The 26,362-nt window shown below is 37.6% G+C and overlaps 1 protein-coding gene across 6 annotated transcripts in view; it reads right to left on the reverse strand.

Moving 5' to 3' along the window:
• CDIN1 (CDAN1 interacting nuclease 1) overlaps positions 1–26,362 on the reverse strand; it is a 208,342-nt gene that overhangs the window by 98,390 nt on the left and 83,590 nt on the right. For all 6 annotated transcript variants that reach the window (XM_001503635.6, XM_023620455.2, XM_070272349.1 and 3 more), the window contains exons 6-8: positions 14,918–14,997; positions 14,521–14,570; positions 9,690–9,757 (exon numbers count right to left, since the gene is read on the reverse strand). In XM_001503635.6, the coding sequence (XP_001503685.1) occupies positions 9,690–9,757; positions 14,521–14,570; positions 14,918–14,997 (198 nt within the window). The remainder of the gene's footprint in view (positions 1–9,689; positions 9,758–14,520; positions 14,571–14,917; positions 14,998–26,362) is intronic.

Consider the following 26,362-nt stretch of genomic DNA (forward strand, 5'->3'; position numbering starts at 1 on the left):
TGCAGTCTGGCCACGACAAGAATGTTTAATGGAAAAGGCATTTATTAAAATCAACTCAAGCGCCTTGAGCCGATGTTTCAGGTAGCTGATGAACAGTTTTAAAAGCTGAGTTGACACTGAAAAAGCGATTACTAGTTTATTAAAACTATCCTAGCTTGACCAACCTTTACAGATGTTAAAATTCACTTCAGAAAGAAAACTGATTATTTTTCTGACAGCAACTCAAAACAAAATTTCAAAGGTCATCAAGCAATCCGAATGCAGGAACTAAAATCCTTTTAAAAGGCAGATGTTGTACTCCTGCTCACCACCCCCAAATTACCAACATAACACCTACAATTTAAATTTCATGACTAACTTAATGTGAAAAAAATACCCAAACCCAAAACGTGAACATAAAACATCAGATGAGGTTAGGGAATCTTTCCATCTTTCTCTGGAGAACTTCAAAACTCAACTGCCCACTTTCTCTCTCACTCTACCTCCCTCTCTTCCTCCCTCTCAGTATGAAGTTGATCCAATAGTAATTGAACCCAAAGTATAGCTTCTGAGGTCTGTGTCACCACCATGGATATTAGATTTTTTTTTTATAGTTAAGAGGTTATTCCATACATCTGAAATACTATGTTATGTCTTGGGTCTCTTCTCCATTCTTTATTTACTAAACTCTCACTGCCTTACTGCCTCTGTTTCAACCTTCACATTGTTTCTTTCATCCTAGATTTCCTAGGAAAGAAGGAGGAAACAACTTGACAGAGTTCAGAGGAAATGACACTACAAGTATGGAAGTAGCACTTATGAAGAGGTGGCCTTGCTCACCTGGTCTAGGCCCCAAGAGAAGTTTCTACCACTGCTCATCCCACTGGGAGATTTTTAAGGTCAGCCCCATCCATCTGGCCTGATTTCCCGGCCTTTGTATCACACTTTTTTCCTGGCCTGAAAGATTTCTTATCATTAGGTCATTATCCAAACCATTGGAAATGGATTTAAAATTTGGTTGACCATTTAGTTGGTCAGGGTTCCAACTCTAGGATCTAGACGTTACGGTTTAGTCAACAGCCTATGCTACTTCTCTTCTGCCCCATTCCTGGTTCACTCTCTAGTCTTACTGTGCATGGGCCTGTCTTCCACATACTGGGCCTGAAAAGCCTCTGTTCTCAGGATAGGAAATGTTTCCTTTTCACTTTTTTAAACCCCATCCATTATCCCACTCTCACCATCAACATATGCTTTGCACATTTAATGCTCAAAGGGTAAGTAAATAAAATACAAGTGCAATTTTAAGAACATTCATGTCTTCTACAAAGCCTACCCAGACAGACTTAAGAACTTTCTTTCCTGATTTCACTCCCCATGAATCAACAAGGCACAGAGACAATGAATGTGGCCCAAAGTTCAAAGTTTTATTTGGAAACTCTCACTGCTATCTTCAATCCTTGGTCCCAGCTGTCTGCTCTGAGGTTCATCTTGATCATCAAGGAGGGGATTGCTTTCCTTTCCTTAATACTCATGGGAAGTTTTCCTACTTTTTTCTTTGATCCGTAATATTTTAAGTAACATTGCATTTATCTACTCCTTAAAGTTTGAGCAGAATTCCTTACGAAAACCAGTCTGGGCCTAGCACTTCTACGGTGAACAGCTCTTTGGTGATTTTTCCTATTTCTTTTATGGCTACTGATCTGTTTAGATTTTTATCTCTTCTATCGTCAGTTTTGCAATTTATATTTTCCTTGAGAATCATACATTTCATCCAAGTTCTTATAGCTCTGCACATATTGGAACCAAGTGGTTACTTATGATTCTTTGAACTCCCCAATGGGAAACTGGATAAGTAAGCTGCCATTTTCTTCAAGAAAAAATGATCATGATTAAGGAAAAAACCGAAAATAATATTAGTTAGAAAGGGGGGAAAAAGGAGTAAAGGCAATGATTTAGAATAGCACTTTTAGTATAACTTCCAAAAATGGTTGGGGATCACTATGAAATCAATCCTGTATACTTATCTTATTCAGCGAATGTAGCAAATATGAAGTAAGGCTCTTCTGATTTAAGGTGTACACTAAAAACCCTCAATATGTTTCATAACTACTAAGCTTGTTAATGTCATAGTTGAAGTATTCATTATAAAAATTAATATAAGAATACTCTCACTTAAAAGCAGACTTGTTAGCCTCAAGGGCCACAAAATGTAGGATTCTTAGATAATGTGTGCCTCATGAAACACAGTATTTCTGAGCTCGTAAAGTCTTAGAGATCACTAGTGTAACATTCCAGTTTAGATGTGACAAAAGTGGCCTAGAGAAGGTCAGTGACCCACTAAGACCTAGACCTTTCAAATAGTTAAAGATACAGAGAAGAGCCCACATCAACCAAGTTCTGTTTGTCCCAATAGAATGTATACCACTCTTAATTATGGCAAATATTTAAATTTCATCAACATGTATAATATTTATGAAGTGGGGGAAAAATTCTTATTTCCTCCTAGAAGATCTTGAAACACAAAAGAGGTGACGGCCATCTGTTGGATATTACTCAGGTGACACCTGCCTGAAGAGGAGATGAATAAAAATTCTATTTAATTCACCATCCAAAAAGGAATAACTGGATTTTAAAATGTTATAAATACCTTTCAATGTAATTAAATATGTATCCAGATACTAGATAATCTCTTGATTTCTAGCATTTCAACGGTCTTTTCTCCAATTGAACAACAACAAAAAATCAATGAAACTACATCCACAGATAAAACTAATGTTAAATTTTTAAAACAACCCAGGTCTTCATTTATTTTTAAGTTGTCAGGCCTGCCTTTAGAGGGCATTTAAAACAAGGAATTACACATATGTAAAGAACAGTGTGAAAGTTTAATTTCTCTGGCCTTTTAATTAACTTCTTCTCTAAATGCCCAAAATATCCAAAGCAATTAAGTACTAATTACACAGTTTCTTTTTTTTAAATAAAGAGCTGATTTTGAGTCAGAGAAAAATCACATCTGAAACTAGTTAACATATACTTAAGAATCATAGGAGGGTCTGAGGACTACCAAGAAAAAGTCTGAGGTTTTCTTTCACTTGTTTTATTAAAAGGCTTTAAATTTAAGAAATGCTGTTATTCCCAGAGAAATTATGCAAAATTCCAGTTCACAACATCTGAAAATGAAAAGCTACATTCTGACACAGCCTTTTATCTATGAATTTGTAGGTTTCTAAAGTGCAAGGTTAAAATATATTGCATGACAAAAAGAATCTTTTTAACACATATTACCTTAGTACTAAATTAGGGAGAGGCAAAAGGTAAACATCAATACAAATGAAAACTACATTCTATCTTTTCTACTCAAGTACTTTGTTTTTCTGTGTTATTTTTGTTCCAAAACAGTCTCATTCAATACTTGGAGCTATGATCTTGTATTCCATATTTTTATGTTCTCTAACGTCAAGTTTCACAGCCTTTTCTACTCAATTTAAGACGTTAGCAAGGTTTCAGTAATAGATGTTACTATGATATGCAAACCCTGTGCAAAGGTACACAGAACAGATATGCATTTAAGGGGAGACCGATAGCACAGATAAATGAAATCTTTAGAGAACCCCAAATTTCATTACAGCCATTAGTTTCAACCTCTTCCCCTAAAGCCTCTTATCAAAGCCACTAATAAGGAATCCAACTGACTGCTCTGACCTTGTCCTTTGCTTACGTCTTTAGGGGACAATACTAGTGAAAAGTGAAATGTCCTAACGATAGGAAACAAATGGGAGGTCACGAGGCTGGGACGGTGCAAAGCGAGGCTGGGCAGGCTGGCCCCTGCTGACTGGTGGCTGTGGAGACAGAGGATACGAATATCAACAACAAAAGTGAAACTCTTCTATATTTTACACCACATCACTCTAAATTCTTTTGGTTTAATGCCACAAAAGAGGGGGCAAATCAGCAAAGTAGAGTAAAAAGAATCTAGGGTGAGGTATTGAGAGGGCACTAGCTGTGATGCAAGGCCTGGGGCCAGTTTCCTCTAAACAAAACAAGGGGACTGGATGGTCACTAGAGTCCTTTTTAACTCCAAAATTCTGAGGAATAGCTGAATGTTAGACTTTGTCTGCCCCAGTTCTTTTAGCAGTAGTCACTGATGTCAGACCCTTTGGCAGGGCCACCTCCATCTGTCCCAGAACCAATCTCAATAAACGGAGGCATATTAGCAGTTCTGAGACATAAAAAGGACCTCTTACACAGAGACAGAGAGACAGATAGACAGACAGACAGACACACACACACAAGACCAAGGAGCCAATCCAAAAATAGTAGTAACAGATCTGACCATCAATGCCTTTTGGTTATGGGGAGTAAAGCTGTAACTTGTAGCTAATTTTCAGTGGAGTATATATTTGATTTTTTTTTTTTTTTGTCCTATATCCCATCCTGTCTAGCATGCCACCCCACTCTCATAATGTGATTCTGATGGGCAGACAACAATGTGACGCCCAACCACTGACCACAGGGGTGGTCCCTTGACCCAGACTAGCTGATCAGAGCCCTTTCTGAGATCCGTATGGGGCAAAAGAGAATCACTAACTTTTTTCTGGGACTACAGACTCTACGGACTAAACCAACTAGCAACTGCCAGAGATCATCTTTGTTGCCTGAGAATGAAGCCAACACTGAAAGAAGCAGAACACAGGAGAAAAGAGGAGATACTGAGGACACTGTTTTGTCTTCTGGATTCTAGATACACCAGAAGCAAACTTCTCTCCTTTGAACTTCTCAGGTATCTCTCTGAACCAATAACTTCTTCTGTGTGTGTGCAATCTAGTTTGATTAGATTTCTGTCACTTACAAACAAAATAGTTCCAATATGTCATCAGTAGCCAAAAAGCACATGATCAGCAGACATGAGTTATCTACTCAGAGCAATGGTGAGGGAAGGGTCTGGGCCTGGCGCAGGAAGACTCCCATAACAGGACAGGGGAACTTGTTCTCAGAGTTCCTGGAGTGTGTTATCTTCCAGCAGCACACATGTGTCTATGGTTCTTTTCTCTTGGTCCCAGGGAGAAACATACACAAGCATGTTCAATAAGGAGATTAAGTAAAGATGGTCCCCGATCATGACAATTTCCTCCGGAAGGGAAGAACAGGGCCCAAATTCCCCATGTCCCGCTCCTGTATTGTGTTCCTGTTACTTTGAAAACTGCATCTTATTTTTAACCTTGAGATAGGAATTTAAATAGCTGACACCTTATGAAAAACCCAACTCTCTTAGTTCCCTTTAGCCTACATAATCCTATGTTTTACTTCTAGTCTCTTATTCTCTATGCTAACATTTGCACATAAACGCAAGCTCAGTATTCCAAATCTCACCTGTTCCCACTACCTGTTCTTCACCTGGAGTCGTAATCCCCTGCTCGTCACATCATAATCACCTCCCCAGCAGAGCACTGTCGCTTCAGGTGGGGAATGAAGCAGCAGAAGCAGATGAACTCTTAGAAACAAAGATCCTAATTTCTTACAGCAAGGGTAAGCCTTTTTGCTTTACAGATTATGTCTCCTGGAGTCCCACAGAGTAATACACGAATGCGAGGAAAGTACCCATGTAAAATATGCTGGTTTGTCATCAGGCAAGACCAGACATGGGAGGGTGAGGTGAGGATAAAGCAAATACCTCTCAGGTGTCACTCAAAATAATTGTCAGCTTCTACTAACAGGGTAACATTCACTGGAAAGAATAAAATATCTCCAGAGCCATCCTTATTAAGCCAAACTTAACGAGAATTTGCACGAGACAGTGGCTGTGGAAGTCACTAATGAAAGTCCCTCCGACCTGGAGGTATGCCAACCCATGGAGGATGAATGGTTTGTCTTCAGTATTCGGTATAAGCTCTTTCATATTTTCCTAACAGAGCAAACAGTCTTGTCGTCTTCTTGCTGTCACTATTTCCCTTTCCTCTCTTGCCTTTTGTCCAAAGGTCTCCCCCTACCATCCCCAAAAGAGAGAGACAGAGAGAACATAACAAAACGTGGTCTCATTAATCACTTGAAAGATACAAATTAAAACATCTCCATCAGTAGATAAAATACATTTTCTATTTCATTGATATTAGAAATGGAACAACTCCTTAGCAAAGGGGATAAGGATGATCACATTGCTTATCGGTCAATTTAAAGTTTACGATGGGTTCTTCGTGCATCCAAGCCCAGAAGTGGGCAGCAAGGTCTTCACATCTTCTGTAACTTCAAACGCTGATCAATAAATGTTAATTCAAAATTAACTATCCTAGGAAGGAACTGACATGTACTTAAACTTATCTGAAAATTTTCTGGAAGGCTCCATGTTTGATTCAACTTTCCCCTCCTCAATGGTGCCTGCCCATTGCAAGTACTTAAATCTGTCTGCTGAACTAACGAAAGAAAGAGTGGTTAGCTTAGTGGTAAGGTAGCCAAGGTAATGAGCTCAACTAGCCATCCAAGAAGCACATGGTGGCAGGAAGGTGCCGCTGAGAGACAGCAGATGACTATGTAAAATTCTATCACCACTTTAGGAAAAGTCACTTACGAGCCAGTAGCATTTTCTTCACATGTAAAGGGTAGCTATTGATTTTTAGTATAATCTGTACCTTTCTTTCAAAAGTTTAATGAAAGTTGCACAAAAACATCCTTACATCCTTGTATGTATTTATTTTCATTATCAAGACAATCAAGTGAGCACCTCCGACGTGAGACGTACTAGAGATGGAACTCTATTCTTATTGGGATAGACGTGGCAATGGTGTGCATGGCCATGAGCATCCGGAGGGCATGGAGCGCTTATCATCATCTTCATCCCACCTAGGGTAGTTCCCAGCATGTAGAGAACACACTCAACAAAAGTTAGTTGAAAAGGATGAATGAATAATGAATAAGAGAAATGCAAGAACTCTGAGAAATTGCTAGAAATCATCTGTGTTCATTTGTTTGTAGCTTGCCTCCCTACTAGACCAAACTCCAGGACAGCAGGGATGTCATCTGAATTATGTCTAGTGCCGAAAATAGTACCTGACTCAGTAAATTATTTGTGGAATAAATGAATAAATACATGAATAAAAGAAATATTTTAGAGAAACTGACTTCTCTTAACACAGTATCCCTATTTGCAGAAGTACAAAATGGATAAACTTACAGGAAAGGATAAGTCCATACGAGAGCACCCAAATCTTCAATATCTTCAATGATAAGGACCCTTCTTCTCTACCTCCCCCCCCACCACAAGAGTGCCTGGTTAAATCTTGTGCCATAGCAGTTTCTCAGTACACGGTTATGAATCAAGGAAATTCAACAAATTACTAGGGTTAAAATAAAGGTGATTTATTTATTTTTCTCTTCTATTGGTAAAAGAGGTCAGGTAAAATATGTACTTTAAAAAATGACGTATAGTGCACAATGGGTGGAAAACTTAGAAGACGATAAAAAATTTCATAATTCTTAAGAAGAGTTAATACACAAACACTAGGAATCTTTGACTTTTGAAAGGAGTCCAGATTAGAAACCAATGTGGGGGAGTTTTGGGGGGAGAGAGACTGATTTTATTTTTCCTTATAAAACAATCAAAGTAAAACAAACATGTTTGCGATGTCTCTGCAACACAATTCAAGGTGTACACATGTAAACAAGAAAACATAAGATTAGTGGTCTATTTTATATACCAATCTTTTTCCCTAGTTGGATTTAAAATGATGATCTATCTAAATTAACCTGGCACAGTACTTTAGATCTAATTAATCATCGTGAAGGGGCAAAAGAACAAGGTAAAAGAGCAACTCCATAACAATATTTCAAATGGGTTTTTGAGTTTTCATGTTTTAACTGTAAATAAACATGTATTAATTCAGTACTACATTAAAATACTTAAAAGCCATAGAATAAATTAACAACTTCTTTGTATGTTGATGAGGAAATGCTTCAAAACAGGACTAAGGTTACATGGAGTCAGCTAAACATCCTATAATTCATTTGTTCTTAAAGATCAGTTAAGTGTCAATGTTTGGTATGCCTCAATAAAAATAATTATCTCTAGATCCCATAGCACAGAGGAACTGGTGGGACCCCTCAATTTTAAGTCCCCTTTCTGAATTTGTATGCAATTGGTACTGACTCCCTGACCATGTTTCTGCATTAACTTTCTCAGCTGTGGTCAATCCAGTCTAACACTCTCAGTTCCCAGAATCAAGGGAGTCATAGACCTGGGACTAAGTTCAGAACACATGTAAGCCCTTTGCTCTTCCTCTCTACTGTGGTCTTCTAGCCCTCAGGAACGAGGCAGAGAAAAGCTAGGCTAAGCAAAGAAATGACGCCAAGGGCCTGACTTCCCATAAGCAGATGGTGCCCAAAGAATAACACCAAGCAGTCCTGAAAATATGACTGCTTAGTTGGTGGCTTAAAATAATAAAATAGATTTGGCCATGCCATATTGACCACTATTTGAGTGATCAATGTGATCAGATACTTCAAAATACTATCAGAACTCCATAGTTCTAAAAGATATCTTACGGTGCATCATGAGTCATCCATTCCAACTGGTTCTGAGCCATTATCCATCTTTCCATAGGCTGAACGTTTCAGTTGTCCTCATATGAAAAAACTTGTTGCTTCTACATACTGAAATTTAATTCAAATCTCACTGAAATTTGAGGCCACTTTCTTAATTTATCAACTTTCTTTAACCATAGCTGGACTATATTTATATCTTCCCTCTTCAAATTATCAACGATCTTATAACACATTCAACTCCATTCTTCAGTTCATTAACAAAAATATTGAATACTGAGACTTAAAAAAGACTTCTTACAGGACTGTATTCAACATCCCTCATCAACTTGACATAAGTCCATTCATTTGACTTTCCTTTGCCAAGACTTTGTCCATTTTGGAATAAAGATTATGTAATCCTATATTCTTTGATTTTTTTTACCTAAAACACTCTACAGACTCTTAAATATCTACATAAAACAGATGTGTACAATAATATAATTTGTATAGAATCTTTGTAAATTACCACATTTAAAATGGAGAAGAAGAATTAATTCATTGTAGACTATTTTATGGTTTCTATGATTAGTTATCACATGTATGCCCTTTGAGGCTTAATTTCTAATGCTTAAGAGATGTTGAAAGAACAATCTGTAATAAGATTCCACACTGGCACACAAGCACACACATACATGTGAGATTTTTAAAAATCATACTAAACCTATGGTACAATTAATATTTGGCAAAAATTAATAAAAGCTTAATATTTGGCTTTCAAGTAAAAGCACTAGCTGATTCCATATATGACACAAACATATCTAACATGAATTTTTCTAACGGTCCTTTTTAAAATATAAAAGCATTTTATAGACAATATTTCTTTTGTTTCTTTCTCTCATAAGTCCTAGATTATGGTTAATATCTCATGACACCAAAAGTAATACTGCAACAGATATTAAGGCATTTTTTCAGCCACTTATTCTATAAAATATTAATTGCAAGCCTGTGCATGGGCTGTACACATAGGGGATTAGGTAACTGAGTTCCTGCTCAGTTCTAAATCAATAAAAGATAACATGCGCAGCATCAATCATCATTCACTCTTCCTTTAGTACATAATAACTGCGAGAGGAAGATTTTAAAAAATATATATATTTAAGCACTCCTGGAGATATTACAAACTAGAGAAGCAATCTTACCTAGGAAGGACAGGTTTTTCTCTAGAAGCAAGTCTCTCAGCAGGACTTCGTGCTCATGACCAATGGCACTGGGGGGTTTTTGTTAAGGAGGGTAACATAGGTAGAATTACACCGTCAGAAAAAAACGCTAAAACCAAGTCTATGCTTTGAGATGAAATGGAAAATAGAGGTAATTATAGCAACTATTTCCACCTTTAGCCCATATCTCTGAGGAAGGAGCTTTCTATGCATATACCTTCATTTAAATGATTCAATGGAATTTTCCTATACTGTTCATGTGTATTTTGGCAAATGAAGATTTGTAAATGGATGTGTGCTTTATCTTCTTGTGAAAAGAGGGAGAGTCATTTTAAAGGTCCTTTATGCTATGTTAAAAATCCCTCAATTCACTTGAGCACACATTTTTTAGGTACTTACTCAGTGCAGCCAAGAATACCAACCAGCCTTTGCCCTAAAAGAGGTTCTAGTCTTACAGAGTTCCATAAATCTTCTGCGAATTCACACCTGTCACAGAGCCAGCATTTAGCAGCTCCTGTTTCACTTCCAGTCTACTGTCGGTGATCTTCTGGGACTTGGGAAGCCAAACAATTGACTTGTTGAGAATTATATGTAATCTGGAGGAAAGACATGTTGGGAAAGGACTGTGGGTTAGGGTGTGGGTACAGAGGCTGCTTCAAGTCTTTTTCTCATGTGTGTGCACATATTATAATATGTATGTAAATAGATACACACATGCATATATAAAGTTTTTGATTGCTTACTATGAGGCAGGCACTGTGTTAAGTGTTTTATGTATGCTATTTCATCCTCATAGTTATTATCATCCTTATTTTATAGATGAGGAAACCAAGGCTTAGAAAAGAACCTGCACAAGGTCATACAGTCAATGTGTGGCAAACCAGAGGATCAGAAGATCTCTGCAAAGCCTATGTTTATGACCTCCATACAGTCTCTTAAAAACTCTCAAAATTAATTATGTAAAAATAATTGATACTAGCTAATATTTCTTAAATAGCATATACTACGCTTCTATGCTAAACATTTTGGGGTATCATCTCATTTAATCTCCACAACAACCACATGAGTAGGTACTGTTATTAGTGCCATCTTTACAGTAAGGCAAGCAAGGTTCAGGAAGACTTGAGGAACTTTCTGAAGGTCCCATGGCTGGTAAAAAATGAAATCAGGAGTAGGATTTGGAATTCGGATGTATTTTCCAAAAGGATGAGATTGCACAAAGTCTGAAAAAAGTGTTATTCCATTCTAGTACTTTAACTCTGGCAAAAGTATTTGTAATAATTATCTAATTCTCCATTTCACTGATAATGTCAACCCAGTCACATTGCTCCTTGGCTTACCAGAGACTCTAATTCTGACCATGCACTGCGAGAGTCCCATTTAAACCAAATCAAGCTTACAATTACTTGCAAAAAAAACCCTAGAGAATTATCCTGCCCTTTATCAACACCTACAGGTGAATCTTGTTTAAATCTCAGAATTCCAGAGATGTGGTCATTGATGTCCACAGTCAAAACAAGCCCCAAGTCATCATCACTCACTTTTCCTTCTGTTCTTCTCCCCTCCCCCCTCCAATGCACAAGGCTATGCTTATTTAATTTCTTATTGAAAACAAAATAAAAGGAAACAAATTTTTAAATCACAAAATTTCACACATTTGCAGAGTCCATTGAAGACATTTGATGAATAACTCTCATGGGCCTCTCATTACTAGGGGCATCCCACATTTTAGAGCTGAATTATTTACTTCTTTTTCACATAATGTGCTCTCACTTCTATTGTTGTAAATTATTTACATCTAAAATGTTGAATCATGAAACTGAGGTTACTGATGGTACAGAAATGAAACCCACAGCATTTTGAGCTTCCTGCATCATTATCATCCCTTGCTTTTCTGTTTAGGTCTTTGTCTAATAGCTGTGTCCTGAAGTCACACTTTATGGCAAGTTGAGGTGGCTGGTTTCTTACACCTTTTGTGTCAGTGAATATGATCTGTGGCAGCAAAGGTGTGGGTGGGTATGGCTATGCAGGAAAAATTACAGTAGACACCAAAAGATAAAGAAAGCACAATGGCAATTTATATATGCTTTGCTACTGTGCTTTTTTGGCGTCTTATCAGTAACTGACCAATTTACTTTATGTTACTTACACAAATGTTTACATGTAACATTTTCATAATGGAGTAAAAAGGTTTTGCACCTGTTCTATTTACTAAATGTGTGCCTTCTTTCTTACAAAATGATGTAAGTTACTGAGAGTAAGCAATGTAAGCTTTACCAAATTATCAGAACAAGATACAAACAGCATTTTCATTCACATGGAAAACTAACCATTTTTATTCGGTGTGAAATAAAATAATTCCTGTTGATCAGTCTGAAAAACATCTATGCAAGTGTATTTCCATTATATGAAACTGCTACTACCTCAGTGCAAAGATAAAATCAGTTCTCTATAAACTTCCCGGCCTGTTTTATTTTGCACGGTAAAAGCAATCACTAGTTTAAATTTTGGAAAGAAATACTTCTTGATTATGCTTTGCTTGATATAGACATATATAAAATACAAGGTCTAGAAAATAAAACTTATAAAAACAGTAATTTTACTGGCAATAGGCATAATGGAACTGCAAAATTATAATCTAGTCAGTGAATGCAATTTATAGACACACATCATTATCTTTATCAATTGAAATCATGTACTACATTAAATTCTACTGGCACTAACACAGCCCCAAAAGGAAAGTGAGTGATGGCAAAAATGTAAGGAAAATACTCCAAACAGAATTTATAATGCTCCATAAGCAGAAACACTTAGACTTTGTCTATAATAATACCTATTATTGATGTATGGCAGTGACCATGGGGCAAAACTTGTAAATAACGTCACAAGCCATTTTCTTTGCCAGCAATACAGCAATCCGGTTTCCCGTAAGCATCTCAACTATTACTGAAAAATAGCCTCCTGGCATTTACAAAGCAGTTGACTTCATACTTTAGTCCATGCATATATAATTAGATAGTTATATTTAAAATCAATATGCAATCCTTCAAAAGACATCATGCTTTTAAAACCTTAACTTTAAATTGATTTTTAACTATTTTATGTGCTTTAAAATTAACATGTAATTCCGCCCTAGATACTCTGAGATGGTGTTAGTTGTTATATGAACGTGCCAGACTTTATCACTGTAGCAACACGAGGTCGGCATTCCTATGATTTCTAATGCTACCATTAATTTTACACTGAAAATAGAGGTAAAGTTTCACTTTGGTCTAATAAAAAGACAAGCTTATGACAATGCTGTGATTTTATTAATTTAAGTTAGATTTGGGGGAACAGACTTGGAGGATAAATATATAAAGGGCTATAATATAGGTACTGAATATTCTTATAACAGGGCTCCGTTAAAAGATTATTTTTCAAAGGTTAACTTTATGAAAAAGAAAATGAATGATTTTCATTGCAAAAATTTTACTGACTCTAAGCCTTTGGGAAACAAAGTGGAATATAAACACTGCACACATGTGCACGCACACACGCATGCACACATACACGCGCACACACACACGTACACACACGCACAACACTTGATTAACAAAGGCTTCTAACAAAAAGTCTCCTGACTAGTAATCACCAAGTCACAACTGGTCACAGTGCCACTCATGCTAACAAAACTATACCAGAAAGGGCATGCTATATTTTTAAGAAATGTAAGACTGTGGGGCTGGCCCAGTGGCATAGTGGTTAAGTTCGTGCCTTCTGCTTTGGCAGCCCAGGGTTCACGGGTTCAGACCCTGGGTGCAGACCTATACATCACTTATCAAACCATGCGGAGGCAGGTGTCTCAAATATAAACTGGAGCAGATGGGCACAGATGTTAGCCCAGGGCCAATCTTTCTCAGTAAAAAGAGGAGGATTTGTAACACATGTTAGCTCAGGGCTACTCTTCCTTAAAAAGAGAAAAAAGAAAAAAAAAAAAAGAAATCTAAGATGCATAGACTCAGATGGATATAATTTTCACTAAAAAATCACTAATTATTTACTCTTTAAATAGTATTTTTCAGCCAAGGATTATCAAAATTCTTAGTGTTGCCACAACACTACTAAATGTCCTAATTAATAACGTCCTACTTTATGAAGTAGTTCCTGTCCACTCAAATCCTCTTTGAAGAAGGAAGCATTAACTCTTGTAATCTCAGTGTCTTCAAGAAAGAATGACTGGTCATCTGTTTTCCTAGCCTTACATTCAGTCCAGAAGGAAAAATTAGCTCAGTTTCTTTAAAAATGTTTATTAGGGATGCAAATAACAGCTCAGATTGTAATCAGCATTTAAGCACTCAGAATCTACTGCCCTTTAAAACGCGATGGTCTCTGGCGGCATTTTAATCACATCACCCTTTAACTCCAGGCTCAAAAATTTCTTCTAGTAAACTCAACCGAATTTGGCTCATTTTACGTAGAAATTTGTTATATTTTTTTAAAATGTTCATTGGAATGGTTAGATACATTCCAAGACAGTATGTTACCTGCCTAATGACTCTGTGCCTTTAAACTCATGGAAAATCAAGTAGTTTGAAATAAGCATGTGAATGTGCAACTGCTGAACTGACATCTTCCCCTGGCCTATCTGATTTTTTTCAAGTTGTAGAAAAGCATGGTCTGCAGTGACCCTCCAGCTGATTGAATGTAAAAGAGAAGAGTATGAAATGTGTTTTGTGAAGCAGAACTTTATGTCAGGTTAAAGCCAGACACATCTCTTCCACTGAGTCTAAGCTCGTCAATTGTGCACCTAAAATTTTATGGGAAAGGATACTGTTTGATGCAGTCCACCAGTGGTCCATAGCAGCAGTCATTCACCACACACTGCAGACAAATAAGAGAAGGGCTCTGGGCCGGGGTGACTACAAAAACTATTACAGTTAAACAGGATCCTAAAAGCAGTAATTACTTTTCTTAAAAAATTTAAAAAGCTATCAAAAAGCTGTTCAGATTTAATCACAGAAAACAAAAACTGCATGCTTTTTATTCACTATAAAAGCAAGCTATTAAAAAGTGAAATGCTCTTCTCACAAATATTGCATTGCCATTTATGGCGCACCCTGACCTCAGTGATAGTTTATGATGACAGTAATTAAATGAGGTTTAAAATCCTTTACTCTGCTAGGCAGATAACGGCATTGCCACTGAAAATAGACAGCTGTGATTAATACCTGATAGACCTGATTTGCTAGAACTCCATCTGGAATCTGAGAAGGGTCCCGCAGCATACTATTTATAACAGACTTGGAGGCTGCAAAAGAAAAGAGGTGAACTGTTAGCAGACAGTCAACATACTTGTAACGCAACATGAGAAGGGACATATACCTAATATATCCACAAACCATTAAAATGAAAACATTACTGATACTAATCCTTTTTTTTCTGTTTTTTAAATCTAAGGGAAGCTTTTAATTAGACCATTTTGCCAAGTTTATAAGCCACATTGCCAGATTTGAAGATGACCTAATTTTTCCAAGGTAAATTAACGAGTACAGACCTACAGCATATGTCTCTTTGCAGATAAATTAGATTTGGAAAAGCCCACTTGGGAAAAAACATAACAAAAACAATCAGAAAAGAAAATATTTACCCTTTGCAGGTAAGTATTTCATAACCAAGCATATGTACCTGGAGAGCTTCGTGAAGGCAGGTCGGATTCAAAGACCTCAATGATGTCAATAAAAATAACTTTCAGCCAAGAAAGCATCTCTGAATTCTAAACCTTTCTAAAATAATTCTCATCAAACTGCCATAAAATGTTATGTCCATTTCCCAGGTGAGGAAAGTAGGTAAAAGCGATTGATAATTGAGGGAATCTTAAATAAGAAAAATAAATAAATGAATACACATTTATATTTATATATGTATTTTTGTTCCAAAATATGTCTCATGACATCCATCTGCAAAGTAAATTGACCTTATCCCAGGAACTGCTATAGAAGAAGAGGCTATGGGAGACATCTAATGAGGGATGCTATATCAGATCCCTTTGCAAATTGAGGCGGGAGATCCTGGCCTTGCTGTTTCCCGTGGGCGCGTGGAGGCCAACGTGGCCAGAACAGGCAGATCTCTAGCCGGAGGCTAAGTCCGGTGTTACCTAGGAATCAGATCTTTCAAGTCCTCTAGTAGAGTCATTCCCAAATAGTTAGCAAAATGGATTAGGGTCTGGTCCCCACAAACACAAACTAAAATGCATATTGGATAATTATCTAGTTAATAGAAGGAACACAGACTACAGATCCATATCATTCAGGTTCTGAGATGACTTTTGGCCTATTTTTTTTGAATTTTTATGTTCTCTTTTTTTTTTCTGCTTTATCTCCCCAAACCCTCCCTGTACACAGTTGTATATCTTAGTTGCAGGTCCTTCTAGTTGTGGGATGTGGGATGCCGCCTCAACGTGGCCTGACGAGTGGTGCCATGTCCACGCCCTGGATCTGAACCCTGGGCCGCCACAGCGGAGCGCATGAACTTAACCACTCGGCCACGGAGCCGGCCCGAATTTTTATGTTCTTTATCAAGTTCAGTACTGCAAAAACACTGACAAATATGACAAATGTTAGTAAATATTGTGGAAAAGAAATAAGAAAATTACATCTTTCTCACTTAAGCATGGTACTGAGTCTGCAAAGAAAAAGTGAAGTACAATTATTTTAATTCTTTCCTATTCTTAGTCGCAAAACTGCATGCTTATAGCAACATTTACATACTTAATAGCCATTTGTAAACACTTGCTTGCACTGCAAGTGGAGAGGCCATGTTTGGGACTCCCAAAAGAGCATCATCATCTGAGGAATCCTTTCCAGCCCTGTCTCTACAACTAGCTCGGCAACCTGGGCACGCTATTCAAATTCAGCTGAAGTCACTGAGCCTCAAATTCAGTGACTTCATCTGTACAAGGTGGAAACATTATCTGTGCTGTGCTGACTACCTTCAAGTGTTCATGTGTGAGTTCCTAGAGAAAACAGCGATAACAGCTGTTTTATCATTGATTTTAGTAAAGTTTAAGTAATAGTAAGAATCAAATCAGGCTTAGGCATATGCTTCTTATAAGCTTAAGTTGGACTCAATTATTTCTGAAAGAAATTACCGTGGTAAGTGGTACAAACATTGGGAATATGAAGCAGCAAATTGTCTTATTGTAAAATAATAGATTATCGCGACAACAGCATTCGATAGACAGCAATGGATCTAGTAAACTCAGTTTGGACACCTTCTCTGAGGGGACTCTCTGCAGTCTGCCACTCCGTGACCAGAGAGTCATGGCAGATATATTCTTTTAGGGTGACCATGATGTCCTCAGTGTCTCAAGGAAACAACAGTAGCTTCTCCACAGGCACTTGGTTGTTGGTAAGAGATGACACTGCTAACCCTCATACTTACGTGAAGAAAATATTACTAATTTATAAACAGCCAGACAACATGACCCAAAGTGCTATCCTATGGAAAATTACTGATCTCATATCAAACTATATGCAAACTCATTGTTAAAATCATAAAACAAAGGCTCTTTTTAAAAAAGAAAAGGGACAATACTCTAGGATATAAGAAAATTAGGTCATTTATCTTACGAGGGAAGAAAGGGAAATATTAAAGAAATAAGAAACTAATGACATCATAATTTTCCTCACAATATAAATTTTAGAATAGTGTGCTTATCAGAATTAAGGATCAAAGCCAATAAGGTTTTTAAAAAATAGTTTGAATACACTTGAAAAGAACACTATTCAAATCAAAGGAAGCTTGCAAGAGGAAGTCAGTCATTTTAAATTGAATAGTAAAAGCCATATATTATGAGTCCACATTCATTTTGAAATCACCGAAATGTCTTTTCTCTTCTTGCAATCTGCTGTTTTGTAGAGCAGGAGAGAAAGTGCTAACAAACAGGAAGGCAAGGCTCCAGACCCAGGGCCTCTATTTCCACATCTTCACGCTCAGCCTTCACAGAAGGTCTGTCTGTGTCTCAGACCAAGCCAGAGAGTGCAAACTTGCTTTTATACACATATTTGGAAGCTTAGGAACTGCCAAAGGGATGAACAATAAGATCACCCAGACAAGGAAAGGCAATTGGACACTCCTGGGATGGCCGAGGATGAGAGGCGTTGAGGAAGCTTGTGCCTTTCATGGAAGGTGCCCTTAGGCCAGTTACTACCGTTGTTCAACAAGCAGCCATCTTTTTTGACCACAAGCGGACAGGAGTCTTGCTCTCTCTAACCTGTGCTAGAGGCATTCATTCTGTTGATTTCACGGTTTACTCCTGCCACTGATTCAACTGCTGGGATTTCAACTTTCTACCAAGTAAGTACAAATCAAGAATGTGTGAGTTACTTGGAGCTAGATGCACAAGAATAGGAGAGAGCTGGTACCTGTTAAAGCATGCTACAGAAGACAGGCAACAGGCAATGCCTGGACTACGGCATAATGCCTAAGTCAAGATTACGTTCTTTTTTACTGTGAGATATTTCTAACATAAAGAAGTCAATAGCCTAAGATGATAAACACCCATGCACCCATCACTCTGATTTAACTCTGGATCTGCAATTAAATTAACTTCAGATAGTCTAATATTAACTTGTGCAAACTTTTTTATCTATCAGTCTTGCTGGAGGTTGGTTTATTTTATTAGTATTTTCAAGAAAACAAATTTTGGTTTTGGTGATACTCTCTACTGCTCCATTTCTCCAAATTTTATTTAATTTTTCCTTTTGTGATCATTATTTCCTACTTTCTACCCTCAAGTTTGCTACATTACTCTTTGCTAACTTAGCATTTTTATTAAACAAATTTTCAATCTTTTAATATTTACTTTTTAAAGCTATAATTTTTCCTCTAAATTCTGCTTTAGCTACATGCCACAACTTTTGTTGTCACTTATAAATATTTTGTAGTTTCCATTATGATTGTATCTCTGATACATAAATTATGTAAAAACATTTCAATTTTTTATATTTCTAATTTGATTATATTGTGGTCAAAGTATGTGATGTTTATGTGAATTTGGGGGTATTTGTTTGACTTTCTTTTTGTTTTTAATATGTGACCAATTTTTATAAATGTTTCATATGTCTTAAAAAATACTGAAGTTCCTATTTTTGAGCTATAGGGTTCAGGTATGCCTACCAGGTTAAGATTTTTAATTGTGTTATTCAAATCTATATTCTTATTAAGTTTTTTCAAATTAGATATGAAATAATCATCTACTACTACTGTGGATTTGTCAGTTTCTCCTTATAATTCTGCTGGTGTTTGCTTTCTATATTAGGGGGCTATATTGTTGGATGCATGAATATCTTTTACATATACTTCTTGCAAACTATGTCTCTTGGCATCAAGTCATCACCTTCTCTGTTTCTTCTTTTGCCTTAAATTTAATGTTATCGAGTAGTAATACTGCTGTATCACTTTTCTTTTGGATAATATCTGCCCAATACGTCTAGCGTTCCATTTCTTTACCTTGAACCTCATTGTGTCATTAAGTCTTAGGTCTGACTCTTATAAATAGTATTTAGCTAGATTGTCTAAAATCAAATTTGAAAAATCTCTGTTTTTTAAAAAAGTGAGTTCAATCTACTTGTTACGGACACATTTGGACTTATTTCTACCTTCTTATTTCCATGTTCTGCTAACCATTCTCTTCCCTTTTCCCTCTTCCTTTTACTATCTTCCAGTTGACTAAGCGTTCTTTATTCCCCCTTGGAAGTAATACAGTTTACATCTACTTCTTCAGCAGTCCTCTCAAAAAATGCATAAACCGAACAATATCTAATCTAATCATCTCTTTTGTACTTCTGAATATAAGGAATTTAGGATGCACTCACTCCAATCAGGAAGCTTCCTCTCCCATCATCTATCATATTAGTGTCTATTATTTTTGTCCAGGCACCTTGTCTGTAAACAAAATTTCCCAGTTAATCTTTATGATGGTTAATTCTGTGTCAGTTTGACCGGGCCAGAGGATGCCTAGACATTTGGTCAAACATTATTCCGGATGTGTTTGTAAGGTTGTTTCTGGATAAGATTCACCTTTGAACTGGTAGGCTGAGGAAAGCAGATAGCCTTCTCTAATGTGGGTGGGTCTCATCCAATCAGGTGAAGGCCTGACTAGTACAAAAAGACTAAGTGGAAGAGAATTCTTTCTGCCTGACTGCCTTCTACCTGGGATATCGGTATTTCCTGCCTTTGGACTTGAAATGAACTATTGGCTCCTCCTGGGTCTCAAGCCTGCAGGCCTTTGGACTGGAACTATACCATTGGCTTTCCTGGGTCTCCAGCTTGCTGATTATAAATCTTGGGACTTATTAGTCTCTATAATCATGTGAGCCAATTACAAAACTTCTCTCTCTCTCTACACACACACAACATATCCTGTCTCTCTGGAGAGCTTTTATTAATACGGTATCTTTCCATTCTTTAAAACATTCAATGATTAGGTTTATCAACATGTCCACAAATTTCCTTTTTCAGCACTGCTTCTTGAATTCCACTCTCCACTTGGATTCAGTATCCGAAAATTTGATATCGTTACTGAAGCACCTCATTTATTAGTTCTTCCAGCTGGGATCACTGAGCAGTAAAATCTCTTAGACTTACCTTGCCAGAAAATATCTCTAATTAGTTCTCACTCTTGAATGATAACAAAGCTGGGTATAGAATTATAGGCTAATTGATTCCTTTGACTTGAACCTTTTGAAGATATGATTTCATTGTTTCTTGACATCTGTTATTGATAAGAACTCTACTGTCAGTCTAACAGCAATTCCTATGTAAGTAATTTGTCTTTTATCTCTGGTTTCTTTTAGACTTTTCCTTGACATCCAATAGCTTCATCACTATGTGCCTGGGTATGGCTCTTTTTATTTAGCCTGCTTGAAATTAATGAACCTAAGGATATATGCCTTTAACCCATTTGAAACATTTCGAGCCATTATAGCTTTAGCTTCCATTCTCTCATTCTGGAACTCTCATATGAGATGTCTATTAGATAGTCTTACTTTATCCCCTATGCCTCCTACTCCTGTAAAGTGTTTATATTTCCTCTCTCTTCATCTCTTGTGTTATACTAAACGGTCTTTCCTTAGATCCATCCTAGAATTCACTAGTTTTTGTTCTAATCTAATTCTTCATTTTCTCATCTCCAGTTCATGGTATGCTATTTCCCCATCTATCTACCCACCTACCTATCTTCTCTATGATAGTGGTTTCCTCACTTGCTGTGCAAATTCTTACCGTGAGCTTATTTTCAGCAAGAATTGTTTGATCTGCACTGTGGAAATACCCATGACAGAGTAGTTTCATGTTTACTTTTGCAGAGATCAGTTTTATTGTTAATTTCTGAGCTTGGGCTTCCTGCAAATCTGGAACCAAACCTACAAATGGTGATCTATTTCTAATTTCTCTCTCCTCTCCTAACATTCTACAACTCAAGGCCATATATAGTAAGCAAGCTCCTTTGCCATTTTCTCAAGGCAAGTGAAGTTTTCGTAGTCCTTTTTTCTTGGTTTGGACTATATAAGGTGGCTCAATTCCAGTTCCTGGTTGCACATCTTTCCCACCAGGGTGTTTAAAACCCCAGGCCCAGCCCCTTATGTCTATATCTAAAGCTAACAATTCCTGTGGGCCCTTACAGTGTGAGCCCATTTACCTCTCTGAATATACATTCTGTCTCCATTCCTGCACCTGGAGATTGAATTCCTTTTGTTTGAACTTGGATATGTGTTGTAAAAGATTTTCTTGTGTTTATTTTGTTTATCATTTCTATGTCTTTGTCCTGGAAATAAGGCCCATCATGAAAACTCATTTGCTAAGCTGCCAAAATTTTTGGAAGCCCTTTAGTAAGAAGTTCAAGGGAAAGCTTATTTCCTTTTATGCTCGTTGGTTAATTTTTTTGGAGTTTAAGTTACACAAATATATAAATATATAAAGAAAAGGTCCTTCCAAGAAGTTGGAGCCCCAAACAACAGAAAGAAGGGCAGGTGGCTGTGCTGTGGAAAGTGTGCAGAGTAGAACCACCTGAATCACCTCTGAAGACCTCTCTGCTGCATGGTGTCTGGCCGGGCCAGGGAACAGGACACTGGTGGCTACAAAACAGATTATTACTCTGACTCCTCCAAGGATGCTATTTCGTCACAGGCCAAAGCATGGTGCTCATCAACAAGCTTGGAAAGCAAGACAACTTATTTTTGTGGGTTTGAGAATCAGTTCCATTGGATTCTCAAATAAAAACCCTTATTTTTGGAGGAGGAGGGAGCTTTAAACAATAGTTTCTTAACATGGTCATTATTCGATGACTTAGGCTAGGCTTGGTGCAGATAACTTGCTCTTTATGGGGTGCCAATGGGAGTGGATTAACTGGGTGTTGAAGGATTCACTTTCATGATGTCTCACTCACATATCTGGCAAATCTGTGCTTGCCGGGACCTCAGCTGGAATTGTGGGTGAAGGGCCTTGGTTTCTCTCCATGCGGACCTCTCTAAAGTCTGTTGGACATTGCCTTGAAATGGTGGGTGGGTTCTAAGAGCAAGCACCCCAAGAGAACCAGGCAGAAGCTTGTGGCTTCTTATGACCTAGCCTCTGATATCATATAACGAGACCATAATTTTTATTTATATCTTCCTTAAAAGAGGAAAAATATGCCTTTTAAAAGAAAAGTGAACTCAGAAAGCTATGCAGTATAATGCCTTCAAGTGGAGAGGCAGCATGGGACAGTGGTTATGAGCAGAGTCTAGAATCAGACAGACTGGGTTTGAGGCTGGCTCTTCCCCCACTAGCTATGTTATTTCAACAAGTTAATTAATTAATGTCTGTGACCCTCAGTCCCTTGTCTGTAAAAGACCATAACATTGGTGCTTACTTTGCAGGGCTGTTGTGAAGATGAAATAAAATAACACACAAAAAGCACTTAACATGCTGTTTGAGACTTGGGCTGTTCCAATTGTTATACTGCTGTTTCGGCTGCTGTCAGATCATGCTGTAGCCTGCCTTCTGCCTCCCAACACTGCATTATCAATAAGTAGATCACTCGTTACTTTCTTTTGTCAAGAGGATAAAAAAAGAAAGATTTCATGAGGTGTATCTGAAGTCAGGGGTCTGCTCTTACCAAGCATGTATTGCCACAGCCTTGGAGAGACAGCCCGCAGCAAATCTGTTCAACAGGCAAAATTTGGCAATGCCAGATTCTCCCTTCTGACATCCTCTGCTGCCCTGCCCCTCTGTGGCGTTCAGTGTACAATCCATAATTAAAACTGTTCTCTGGAAAGAACCTGGTAGAAGTCCTTTACACATTTGTGTGGGTTAGCTTAACATGTTATCCCTCCATGAGTGGGGGATCTATATTTGAAGTCTTGTATATAACCATAAAAGAGAAGGATTCTTTTCCCCCTAACTAAGGACATTTCAAATATCAGCAATCAAGTAAGTGGAAACTTTCCCCCAAATCACTGACATCACACCCATTTTCACAACTCTTCCTTTCCTGGTGTAAGCTCAGAAAAGTGGCCAGCTACTGCTGAAAGGAACTGAGGCAAATGAGCAGGTGAATCCCTGGAAGTCCTGCCCACTGCAAAGAGTGCCTTGTGACTAGGTTATACCCGAACTAAAACAAAGACAAGCCCATAGAGAGTTGGGACCCTTGATCCAAGGTCACGAGTAGGTTTAAGCATGAATAGGTGAACCCGCATGGGGATGATTGTGTAAATCAGGGATAAAGATGAGACGGGCCATTTGGAAAGAAAATTCATGTGCAGTCAAAATGGTGGTGTTAGAACCTTGTTCTCCCTCTGCTGAAGAAAAACTAATCCCTGCGTGTGAACAGCTGGATGGGGAAGGTAGCTGCTGTTGGCAGTACTCCCCAAATACACCAGGAGTTTTGCTTCTCCGTTTGTCTGAGGCTGAGCTCTAGCAAAGGCTAAAATACTGGCTAGAAGTTCATCTTTTCTTTTAATGCTGGTTTAAGGCCTTTGGACATCAAGGTCATGAAGGTCCCAAGTTACATCTCCATGGGAGCTGGCCTGCCAGTGTCTTTTCTGGACAATTTCAACAATCCCAGTGGCCTACCACAGTCAACTTACTCTCGCAGTTAGAATTACTCCTCAAGAACTCCAGGCAGCCCACTAGCTCTCCCACTGCACAGGGGTGATCTCTAAATCAGTCTGATCCCATCTGACAATCTGAATGAAAAATATCTTTTAACATTAGGGAATCCTACAGGGACAAATTAAACTCTTCTCTCTAACTAGCACATAATCATGTAAGAAATAGCTTGAACTAGAGGCGTCATATAAAGAAGTATTATGTAAGGAAGATGTCTGCAAAGCATGAGTCTTTACACCAAACAGATTCTTGTCTCTGGCAACTGGCAGCTCTATAGCCACCATATACCATCAACTCTTATTCAACAAACGCACCTTCAACAAATATTAAGCACCTGGTTAATGAAAGGAAAATACTTAATTCCACCCCCAACTCCATCCTACAAATCTGGAATGTTCTTTCTCATCTTTCCTTTGACCCAAAATTCAAAGCCCAGTTCAAGTCTCACCTCCTCTAGTAAAGTTTCCCTTTATTTTTCCAATACCCTTGCTCTCCTCTCCCTCATATTGTGGAGCGGAGGGAACTCACACTGTTTACCAATCATCTGGCTCTTGATTATATATTACTTTGTCATCTGTTGACAGGAGATTGATCAGGATGCAATGACTTGAACCCAAGACATATTAAAAAAAATCTGAAGGAAAAAGAACATTTAGCAGAATATTAAAAAAAGATGTCATATTTCCTCCATGTTATCTTTAAGTATCTGAGGGCTTTTGCATGAGGATTAGGCTCACCCTGTGGTCACCCCAAGAAGACAAGAAACAATTCTTACAAGTTTATTACTGGCTCTGGTTAACCATTTATAAGGTTTCAGATTTCAAGTTCGGCTTTACGTGGCCCTATATTTGGTCTACATCAATCTTTCTTAACCTTTTTTTTCATTATGGCCCACCGAAGGAGACTTTTTAGACTTTTTTCCCCTTAATTCTCCCCCATGAAATTTTAATGCCCCAGGTATGCTGTATATCTGTTCATGCAATATCACCCTCTTCGAGAATGCGTGTTTCACATGGAAGACTGAGAAACTGTTTGTGTCAGGATATCAGGCAAGTTGCTTAAAAGCAGAAATATTACTTTTGTATCACCTCAGAGTTGCTCTGCACACAATAGCTAGTCAATAAATTTGATCGAATTATTAATGAATTACTCAAGATCCAAGCCGTGCCTACATTCCCTACTGTTCTAGCAATTTTTAGGTAGTCAAATGGATTTGACTTAATTTGAGCTTTTCTCATTATGGATGAGTAGGCTTTTTAAAAAATTGTTTTCAGAAAACTTAGACTAAGGGGCTATAGGACATAAAGGTCTTTAGATAAATGTTGACAATATCCAATGCCGTGTCTACCAAGCAGAAGAGTGCTTAACACTGGCATAGGCATATGAAGTGACTTTATCAGTATACAAAACAGTTTTTCCTTTAATAGTTATGTATTATTTTTATAGGGACTTTCTACTGATAGCAAGAAATTCTAGTTTATCATTTAAGATGAAATTACAAATTTCCTTTTTAAAATATTAAAAAATGACATTTAAAAAATATCAAGTAAACACAATATATTTATTATTAGTGTATGTGGTGCTAGCTGGATATGGTGAAATTGTAAATGTACCCAAATTTCTAACATTTCAGAAACATCAGTTTAATATTTGTACCAAGTCAGCTGAGCATTTAGGAAGGTAGGGTTACTCAGTTTATCCTATAACAAGTTTCTATTTCTAAAAAGGAGTAACAGCTAACATTTACTGAGCACTTACCATGTGCCAGGCACCCTTCTAAACTCTTCACCTGTATTAATTCACTGAATTCTCAGAAAGTACTCAAGGTGGCTATCCCATGAAGAAACTGAAGCATCAGAAGTTAACTAGTTTGCCCAAAGTCCCACTCCTAGGTAGTGGTGGAGCCATGATATGAACTTAGCCAGGTGCGCTCATTAATACCACGCTATTCTTATCCAGTACTATTCCTATGGTATTGAAAGGTGATCTGAAGTGCTCTAGATTAATGCATTATACTTATAAGAATTGAACTCAAGTTTTCCATTGGTATTCCTTCCTCCCTCTAATTCAAATATTAGCAATTAAAGTTTCAAGACACTTAGTGCTCCCTGGAGAGCAAACACAGGGCCACATAATGAAGCTGAGCTCTCTTGTCAAAGCTTACTGGGGCCCAGCATGTCAGAGGACATTGAGAGTTGAGTCATAAGTAAAGAGAAGACTCCAGCTCAAGGTCAGGGGAGAAAGTTAATGGCAGCCAAAACCTACCAAAATTTGTTGGGTAGAAAACATAGCAAGATCAAGAGTGTCTTATGTTGTATAAAAAAACCCAAAAACTGATGCCCCTAAAGGTGATACCACAGCGACAGCTGATACAACCAAGTTTGCATCAGTCAATGAGACAGGGGTAAGTCTCTGCTTTGCAAGTTGACGACTTCAAGAAGCCTCTCTAATAATTCTCTCTGGTAGCCTGCTCATTTATATGGCCTGTGTTTCCATTTGCTGGCAAAGACCCATACCACATCACGGTG

This window comes from Equus caballus, chromosome 1 (assembly GCF_041296265.1).
Source record: "Equus caballus isolate H_3958 breed thoroughbred chromosome 1, TB-T2T, whole genome shotgun sequence".
In the NCBI taxonomy this organism is placed as follows: Eukaryota; Metazoa; Chordata; class Mammalia; order Perissodactyla; family Equidae; genus Equus; species Equus caballus.